At 64.4% G+C, this 9,550-nt stretch overlaps 1 protein-coding gene across 2 annotated transcripts in view; it reads right to left on the bottom strand.

Annotated features, from left to right (window-relative positions):
• Window positions 1-9,137, bottom strand: part of CACNA1B (calcium voltage-gated channel subunit alpha1 B) — a 200,241-nt gene extending 191,104 nt beyond the window's left edge. For both annotated transcript variants that reach the window (XM_060100653.1, XM_060100655.1), the window contains exons 1-3: window positions 8,854-9,137; window positions 7,774-7,879; window positions 4,156-4,295 (exon numbers count right to left, since the gene is read on the bottom strand). In XM_060100653.1, coding sequence (XP_059956636.1) covers window positions 4,156-4,295; window positions 7,774-7,879; window positions 8,854-9,137 — 530 coding nt within the window. The remainder of the gene's footprint in view (window positions 1-4,155; window positions 4,296-7,773; window positions 7,880-8,853) is intronic.
• Window positions 9,138-9,550: the final 413 nt, after the last annotated feature.

The following is a 9,550-nucleotide window of genomic DNA, read 5'->3' on the forward strand; positions in this document are numbered from 1 at the left end:
AGCTTCTCCTCCAAACTCCCCATCCCCTGGGGATCCTGTCTGGTCTCAGGCTCTGAAGGCCATGGATACACCTGTGTCCTGGTATTGACACCGCCAGCCAAGACCTCTCCCCAAATATCTAGATGGCTCATCCCCTCGCATCCTTCAAAATTCACCTCACTACGGAGTCTTCTCTGACCGCCCGACACTGAGCAACAGCCTCCCAGTCCACACCCTGTTCTCCTTAACCCCCGTCCTACATGGGAAGATGAAGCACGGTGGTGTCACAGAACGAGTGGTCTCCACGGCACACCTGCCCCCAGGCACCGTGATGTGGCCGTGACCTGCCCTTGCCGACCCTCTGTGCACCGAGAGGACACAGAGCGGGGCAGGGAGACCGGGTCCCCCAGAAACGCAGCCCACAGGGCAGGGGCCTGGGGGTCCTGTTCACTGCTGTGTCCTCAGCACTGGGCAAAGGCTCACTGAATCTGAATAAATGAGTGATCAAGGGATGCTGAGTGGGCGGGGCAGTGCCAGGCGAGGGCAGCTCAAGGAGCTGGAGACGCGTGGACAGGACGGAGGACAGAGGGCGGCAGGCAGGAGCCCCTCAGCTGCTCCGTGGCCAGGACTAGACGCTGTGCCCCTGCAACGACAAGAGCGCACCCAGGCGCAGTCTACAGGTGAGTATGTGAGGTGAAGAGGCTTCCCTGATGCAGGGAGGGGCCCTCGTTCCATCAGGGCCCTCCCACAACCTGCGTGCCAGCCTCAGAAGTAGAAGGGAGCCCAGCTGGCCTCTGGGGACAAGTCAGCACCAGGGCCTCCCCGGCCAGAGCCCTTCCCCTCCCCACCACGGGCCTCCGGCCCTCTGAGCACCAATTAAGTCAACCCTAATTAAAAACAACAAAGTAGGGAACTTCCCTGGTGGCACAGTGGCTAAGAATCCGCCTGCCGGGCTTCCCTGGTGGCGCAGTGGTTGAGAGTCCGCCTGCCGATGCAGGGGACACGGGTTCGTGCCCCAGTACGGAAGGATCCCACGTGTCATGGAGCGGCTGGGCCCATGAGCCATGGCCACTGAGCCTGCGCGTCCGGAGCCTGTGCTCCGCAATGGGAGAGGCCACAGCAGTGACAGGCCCGCGTACCGGAAAAAAGAAAAAAAAAAAAAAATCCGCCTGCCAATGCAGAGGACCCTGGTTCGAGCCCTGGTCCGGGAAGATCCCACATGCCGCGGAGCAACTAAGCCCGTGCGCCACAACTACTGAAGCCCTCGTGCCTAGAGCCCGTGCTCCGCAACAAGAGAAGCCACTGCAATGAGAAGCCCGCGCACTGCAAAGAAGAGTAGCCCCCGCTCGCCGCAACTAGAGAAAGCCCGTGTGCAGCAACGAAGACCCAACGCAGCCAAAAATAAACTAATTAATTAATTAATTTTCTAAAAAGGGACCGAGAAATAACGTCCCGCCCCTGCCATGGCTACCCACAGGGACCTCAGCTCAGGAGGGCTTAGAGTTAGGCGTTCTTCCCCAGGTTCCCTGGGGCAAGCACTCACCCCAAAATGGACCAGGGCCTCCCTCCATCACACACCACACACACATACACATGCACACATGCACGTACATACAGGTGCACACACATGCACAGACGCACATGCGCATGCATACATGAGTACACACACAGGTCACGAGTCCCTGGGTGCTGCAAGCAGGAGCAACAGAGCAGCTCCCGCACGTGACTCTGGGACACAGATCACCCCCGCCATCTGGGGGCTCCCTCCCAGCCCAGCGCCACCCCTGGGGACAAGGTGCAGAGAGAGGGAGCCTGGAAACCACGGGTGCCAACTCCCAGCGAGAGGAGAGACTCCAGGACCCGGATGAGAGACACAGAACAGGCAGAAAGAGACAGAGACAGAGGAAGAATGAGAGAGGAAACGCAAAAAGACACGGAGATACAGAGACGTCGAGAGGCAAAGAAATACCGAGAAGGCAAAGAAGAGATAAAGGGTCAGTGAGGCAGAGAAGGTTAGAAACGGGGAGACAAAGACCAAGAGAGTAAGACAAGGAGACAGGGAGGGAGGGAAAGGAGACAGAAACAAGGTTGGCGGGCTAGGAGAGAGGCCCACGGGAGGAAAAGACAGAGGCGAGGAGAGGTAGGAAAGACGAGGTGGAGAAACAGACGGACTGAGGTCGGGATCTCCAAGTCTGGGCTGGGGGCAGAGTTAAGGTCTCGGGACCCTTGGGAGCCCCCTGCTGGGGCTCCCAGGAAAGTGAGCCCATCCTATTCTCTCTTGTGCCCCAGACAGTGTGGTCAATGGCAAGAGAGCACAGCCACCTTGGAGGTCCCTCCTGGCCCTCACAGGGGGACGCGGCTCCCTGGACCTGGAACCAGGACATGCTTGTTGGAAGACCCAAGGGTCCTGCCCAGGCCTCGGTGCAGGCTCCTGCCTCCCCGCCCTGCTCCCAGCAGTCCAAACCCTCAGCTCCATGGACAGCATCCCCAGAGGCAGGGTCCCACCACCCCGCCCAGCTCCCCGCTGGCCCAAGCACAGAGCACCCCAGCTTCAATAGCCCATTAATTCAGCAGATGCTCCCTGACCCTCCTGGGGGCCCTACCAGAGCTAGGCTCTGGGGACACCCTGAAAAATAAGATGCCATTCTTATCCTCAGGGACTCACATCTAGAGGGAAAGAGAGATGTGAACAGCCAGCGACTCTCCTTGACAGCCCGCGCGGTGCCCACTGGACTGTGGGAGCACCCTGCCCTCCGAGGGGCCGTGTCCACCACCAGATCCCCACCAGCAACATCGGTTGGACCTCAGAGGGCTTTCTGTAAAAGTCCCCGCTGCCACCGCCACCGAGGGCAGCAGGCGGGTGTGGACGGCGGGCGCACACCATACCACAGAACCGCGCGGCTCCCAGAGGAAGGCTCCCCACTCCCTTCCCTTCTCGGTCATTAGGAAAAATGAAAGGAAAACAGCAAGTTGCCCAGAAGGCCTATTATATCCGATTTCAGTGGCACCCATCCCACCAGAGCCGGTGACAGGCTGGTGCCACAGGTGCAAAGACAGAAAGGGAAGCTGAGGCACAAGGCCCACCAGCCCCTCCGTCACCTCCAGGGAGAGACCCTCTGAAGGCGAGGCCACCTCGACTCTGGCCCATGCCGGGCATGCTGCAGGCACCTCTGGGGCCAAGCCACCAGCAGTTCGAGCAGACAGAGGGGCAGGCCCCCCACGATGGGGAGGGTGAGGGGGGCCTCATGCGGGAGCCCAGAGGCCATGTAGCCAAGTCTGTTCGTCCGCACATGCAGCTCAGGACAGAGACCTGGCCACAGCCTCCTGTCCCTTGGAAGGAGTGTTCTGGGCCACAGTGGGGCTCCGAGCCTCCCTGGGACCACAAGGTCCCAGAAAGCGCGGCTGCAGTCTGCCGGGGCGGGGCCTCTGGGACCCGGGCTGTGCAAACAGGTCCTGTGGAGCGAACACCCAGGCGCTCAGCCCCAACCCCAGCCCAGAGCCAGAGCAACAGCAGCTCAGCCCCAGCCTTAGCCTACTGGCCAGAGGAACAGGGCAGAGGCCCTGAATACCCATCAGGCAGATGGAAACACTATGGCCCCGAAGGCTGGGGCCTCCATGATGAAGAGCAGGGCATTCTACCCGCTCTCCAACGCAGCCCAGCCCAAGTCGACTTTCTGGATCTCCTGGGTTGTTCGGAAACCACAAGCTGGCAATTGTTAGGGTCCGTCTGAGAAGGAAAGTGGGTGGCAGACACACTGATTAAGCACCTTCCTGGAACCAGAAACTGTGACAACACACCGGCGCAGCCTCATCCAAGCACAGCTCCAGGAAGCAGTGTCCGAGAACGCTTCAGCAGGAGACCCAAACGCACAAACGTGCCCCCCAGGTCACGGGGCGACAGAGGCAAGGTTGGAGCCCAGGATTTACAGAATAAGGCTCAGAGCCCTCCCCTGCCCTGGTAACCTGCCCACGGCACCAGCAGCTGTGTAAGCAAGCTTCACCCGAGGACACAGCACCGTCGACGGCCCCTCAGCCAAGATCACAGCCCAGGCACCTCCTGGGGAGAAACAATGCCCGTCCCACCAGCACCCACCCCGTGAGGACCACCCCAAAGCCGGGGCCTCCAGCGTGCCCGCCCCCGCCCCTCGCAGAGGGCACCCCGGGCCCAGCACCCACCCCGTGAGGACCACCACGAAGTCCATGACGTTCCAGCCATTCCGCAGGTAGGAGCCCTTGTGCAGGACGAAGCCCAGCGCAACGATCTTGATCCCGGCCTCGAAGCAGAAGATGCCAATGAAGTACGGCTCCGTGTCGTCCTGAGGAGAAGCGCAGAGCAAGGTCACCACCGCCTGGGGCGTGGCAGGCGAGGAAACACCCCACCACCCACAGACTCGGCTCTTGCATCACGGGCCTGTTTGACCTCTGTCGAGGTCCCCTAACAGGGCAGGTGGCCCTGTCCCCGTGGCCAGCGACACCCGATCACAATAGGAAGTGGGGGCTCCCACCCCGGAAGCCCTGCAGCAGGGGAAGCTATAACAAAAATAACAATACTGGGGGGTTTCCCACCATCACTGGGACAATCCTCGTTATAACACCCCACATTCATGAAGCACTATTATCATCCCCATCCTAGAGGAAACTGAGGCACAGAGAGGTCAGGAACTGGGCCGGAGACGCACAGCTTGCTAGAGGCAGAGACAAATCCTAACCCAGAGGTGACTTGGGTCTGATCCTGAGCTCGAACCGCTACGGGGACAACGGTCCAACTCCCTAGAGGATAGCCCAGGACCCACGCATTCCTTCAACACACACCTTCTGCATAATCAAAACATGCACATCTTGGTGGGAGCAAGCATGGCCGTGCCTCAGGGAGCCTCTGGAGGGCGAGGCATCCAGCTGGGCGAAAAGGAAAGGAATTCCAGGCGGAGGGAACAGTGTGAGCAAAAGGATGGGGACGGGACAGGGCAGGGCCGACACGGGCCGGGCCCCCTGGTGGCGAGCACGGTGGGGACGAGCTGTGTGGACTCAGGGAGAAGACACACACAGACGGTGTGGAGAGTGACCAGGGGCATCACACACTTGGGAAGGGTGGCAGACAGAGCCTCTGTGCAGGTGACCCCGCAAGCTGGACCAAGGGGACACGGGGAGGGTCAGCATGGGAAACAGCCTGAGTGCAGACCACGGACACAGAAGTGGACAAAGGGGCAGCGGGAAGGTCCTGCCCTCAGGACTATGGGAGCCACAGGAGGACTTGTCCTCCGAAGGCTGCTCTGCCAGGAAGGGGCCGAGCCTCAGGGGCCAGGGACCAGCCTCCCGGGGCTGCAGGGGAGGGGAGGGCCAGACTGGTTCCCTGTGGGTGTTGCCAGTTCCCACTCAGGACCAGCGGCCTGAGCCCTCCTCCCCGGAGAAGCCTGGCCCTCCAGGGCTCTCCCTCTGACCTGGCGAACCCTCAGCCTGGCGTCCATGGTGGCCCAGTTCTCCTACTGCCCTGATGCTGACTCACGAAGGACCATTCCCTGGAGGCTTCTGGTCTGGTTTAGTCGGAGGGTCCCCTCTCCCCGAGAGAAGAGGCTGCTGACCACCTGCCCTGGGTTAACAGCTGGGCCCCAGCAAACAGATGTTCACAGAAGCCTCTGGATACACAGAAGGAGAGCAAGCCAGCGCCAGGAGACGGGGCAGGGCCCCTCCCCAGACCTTCCCTCACAGCTCTTCCCCCAGCCCCACCCTTGATCACACTTGGCTGAGGGCTGGCTCAGGGCAGGGGTGAGACTGCAAGCCCAGGGCCCCAGCTGAAGGCCACTCAGGAAGTTGATGGGTGTATGGGAAGCGGAGCCCCCAGAGACAGGGAGCTGTGGAGGCCCCACCCCAGGCCAGGCTGCCCCTGCGCCACACGGCCCCCTCCCAGCCTCTGGCAGCAGCACCAGCCTCCAGACCTGAGCCCTGGGGCCACAGGGTGCCTGCTCTCCAGGCCCGCCGTGTCCGGCCTCCCATCCATCTCAGGGGCCTCCAGGCCGCCAGGGGGGCACATTCTGCTTATTCTCCCAACAGCTCAGCCCCCAACTCCTTCAAGTGTACCCATCACCACAAAGCAAACCCTCCCTCACCTGTGAGGCAGGAGCTCAGACGTGGCTGGACACACGGCTGGCCTACTCAAGCCTGCTGCCGGAGCCTGGCTGCTTGCACACTGGCCTCCCTGCCCCCCGCACCCCTCCCCAGGGCCTGTTTCCCTCTGGCCCCACCCGTGCTGGACTCCCTTAGGGATGTGACCACGCCCTGTGGCCTGGCGTTCAAGGCTCCCTGCCGGAAACCCCAGTTCCCTCTCACTTTCACCCTCTTCTCCGGCCTCCAGAGTGGACGCCCACCACCAAGCATGTGGCAGGCAAGGGGCCCACAACACCAGCAGGAACCTGGGGCCCAAAGAAGGCGAGGGACCCTGTTGGGCTTCACACCTGGGCAAGAGTCGCGCAGGGGGACCCAGCCCACTCTGCCCGGCTGTGCTGCGCTTCGCACTCCTCCTCCCGTGAGCCCCACGGCAGAAACCCCTCCTGGCCGTCCTTGCGCCTGGAGAAACAACTGCCCCGTGATCCCCCGTCTCCTGGCTGACCACCAGGCTGTCACTCCCCCCCTGCCTTCTGGTGGTGCCCCCCAACTGAGAGCACCCCAGGGCAGCCTTACTCTGTCTCCCCTTCCCCACCCCTTGCCTGGAGTCCAAGGCCTACGCAGAGCACTGAACAGGCCCTGTTTCATCAACGCTTTTCTCCACTGAAGTCAGGGAAGGAGCTTGGACAGAACCAGTCACTTGCCAGGGTGTGGAGGAGAGGGATCAGCCTCTGGCGGCCCGGTGCCCCCAGAAGTGTCTCCTCCTCGGGGACCTCAGGACCTCCAGCAGCTCTCCAACCAGGCCCCAGGCTCCCTCTCCAATCCCCGCGGCTGCTCTTCCTTCTCTCTGCTCTGAAGCTCAGTCTCTCAGGCCCCTGGGAGCCCACACCAAGCCCAGGCAAAGGGGCCAGGGCAGCAGGGGTGGCTGGGGCTAGGGGACATAACCTCACCCTTGAAATGGGGCTCACCTCCTCAAGCAGCACCCTTCCCCCTGCCACAGCACCTCCAGACACCCTGACCTGGCATCCTGGCTCCCGTGGGTTCTGTACTCCAACAGGGGAAACCACAGGGGTCTGGGGAGCTCCGGGCAAGAGTGGGTGGAAGCGATATTCGGGGCATTTGGGAAGAAAGGCTGGGAAGGAGTGCTTCCCACGGGAAGTGGCGGGCCACAGGTAAGGGATTCCTAGCAGAGCCAGGGGAGACAGCTCTGGAGGAGAGGCTGACGGTCCCGAGACCAAGGGCTGCACCCGGGGGCCGAAGACTATTACAGCCCTGCAGGGAAGGGTGGGCAGCTAGCCCCCCCGCACTCCCGGAGCCTGACCCTCCTCAACCTGGGCCATTATGAAGGCCCTTCCCACACCCCAGCTTTAGCTCTTAGTTTCTTGGTCCGTGTGGACTGGACAGGTGTAGGGGTGGCGAGTGGCACACTGGGCAGAGCAGCTGCTGGCTAAAATGGCCCCTCTCGAGCCACCCCTCCCCAGCAGGGGCTGAGCTGGCCATCCCACTCTCCTGGCCCTTCAGGGAAGTGCCAGCTGCCCGGGTTCTATCCTTTTCCTCCACTGAAGGTGGGGGAACTGCCCAGACTACACTGCCCGAGGAAGCTGCGCCCAGTCACGGATCCTTAAAGGGTCGTGGAATCAGACAAGCTGCTGCCACCCCACGCCCCGCCCTCAGGCCGGCCGCCACCGCACTCACCAGCCGCTCAGACATGGGCGTCTTGTCTCCGTCGGGGAGGTGCTGCTCCAGTGCCAGCACGATACAGTTGGCGATGATGGTGGCCAGAATCATGTACTCAAACGGAGTGCGTGGGTTAAGGACTGGCCGGGAGGCGCCAAAGAGGAGAGGCGAGGAGGCCAAGGCCGACAGCGCGCAGTGCAGCAGCCGGGGCCAGGCCGCCTCCGGAAGGGCTGAGAATGACCGGGTCCGGAGTCCACCCCGCCCTTCCCGCCCTCATCCTCGGGGCCGCCGCGAGGGACGCCTCCGCAGTCGCGGCCACCAGCCCCTCAGCACGTCCCCGCGGCCGTCAGCACCGCGGACAGCGCCTCCGCCGCGGCTCCGCCCGGCTCCCGCGCCCCGAGGGAGGGGGCTGCGGGCCCCCAGCGCGCGGCTGGAGGAAGGACCCCGCGCAGGCGCACACTCCCCCCTAAAGACACACGCAGCCACATGTACCTACACAGGCACGTGAGCATACATGTACCGAGAGTCCCGAACGCACGCACGCGCAGCACCGGGTTCATGCTATGCCCGCACACACGCAGGCACCTGCAGCCAGGCGCGCACACGGGCTCGCGTCCCTCGGGTGCTCACACCTACACAGACACCGATTCGCCCTCGGGTGCCCTCCAGGCTGGCCGCGAGCTCTGCGCCCGGACCGTGGAAGCGAAGGGACGAGCCCAGGGGCAGGGGGCTCCGCCCAGCGTCCACCCCGCTCCCGCGGCCGCTGCCACCACGACCACACACACACACACACACACACACACACACAAAAACACACAAACACGCACGCACACGCTGCGCGCGGAGGGGGCCCGGAATCCGCCCCGCCCCCTCCTCGCCGAGCCGACCCGATGCACCTCTCCCCAGGGCGCACCCTCCTCCAGCCCCGGAAAAGATGGCTACTGGGCGCCGCACGCGACCGGCCCCCGCCCCGGCCCCCAGCCCAGGCCGCCCCTCCCAGACCCGGCGAGGCGCGGACGCCCGACGCCGCACCCGTGGCCGTCCCTGCGACCTCGGGCGGCCCCCGGTCCCCGCCCGGCCCGGCCCCCGGCAGGATATGGCCACTCGGTGATGCGCTTGGCGTATTTGCGGACGACGTTGTCCTCGCTGAAAACGAAGAGCGAGCGGTTGACGGTGAAGCAGTTCTGCTTGACCGGGATGGGGTTGTACAGCGCCATGGTCCGCGCGCGCTGGGCGATCGACTGCTTGTAGAGGACCCGCTGGCCCGGCTGCAGACCCCCAGGGCCCGGGCCGCCCACCCCGCCGGCCCCGCCGCCCCGGGTCCGCTCCCCGCCGCCGGCGCCCCCATAGCGGCCGCCCAGCTCGTCCCCGAAACGGACCATGGCTCCCAGGCGCTGCGCGCATCCCCCGGCCCGGCGGCCCCGCGGAGATGGGAGGGCGCGGGGCGCGCCTGGCGCTCGTAGTGGAGCAGCCGCGGAGCCGCCGGACCCACACGGGACCTCGCCCGGCCGACCGCCGCCGCACCCGACACTGCCGCCCGCACCACGCCCTATAAGGGGCCGGTCACGTGGCAGTGCCCGACCAATCCGCGCCCGCCCCGCCCCCAGCTAGCCGCCCCCGCCCCGTCCCCCTGCCGGGTCCGGCCGCCAGCCCTGGGGGCTGCGCCTCGGCCCTCAAGTCCTCCTGGGCTGCGCCCGGGCTGGGCGGCAGCGGTGCGCGTGCGCCCTCCGCGCGTCCCGCCTCGCGCCCGGCCGGCCGCTGGCCAGATGCTGAACTGGGAGGCTCAGGCCAGGAG

The sequence above is a fragment of the Mesoplodon densirostris genome, chromosome 6, assembly GCF_025265405.1.
Source record: "Mesoplodon densirostris isolate mMesDen1 chromosome 6, mMesDen1 primary haplotype, whole genome shotgun sequence".
NCBI lineage: Eukaryota > Metazoa > Chordata > Mammalia > Artiodactyla > Ziphiidae > Mesoplodon > Mesoplodon densirostris.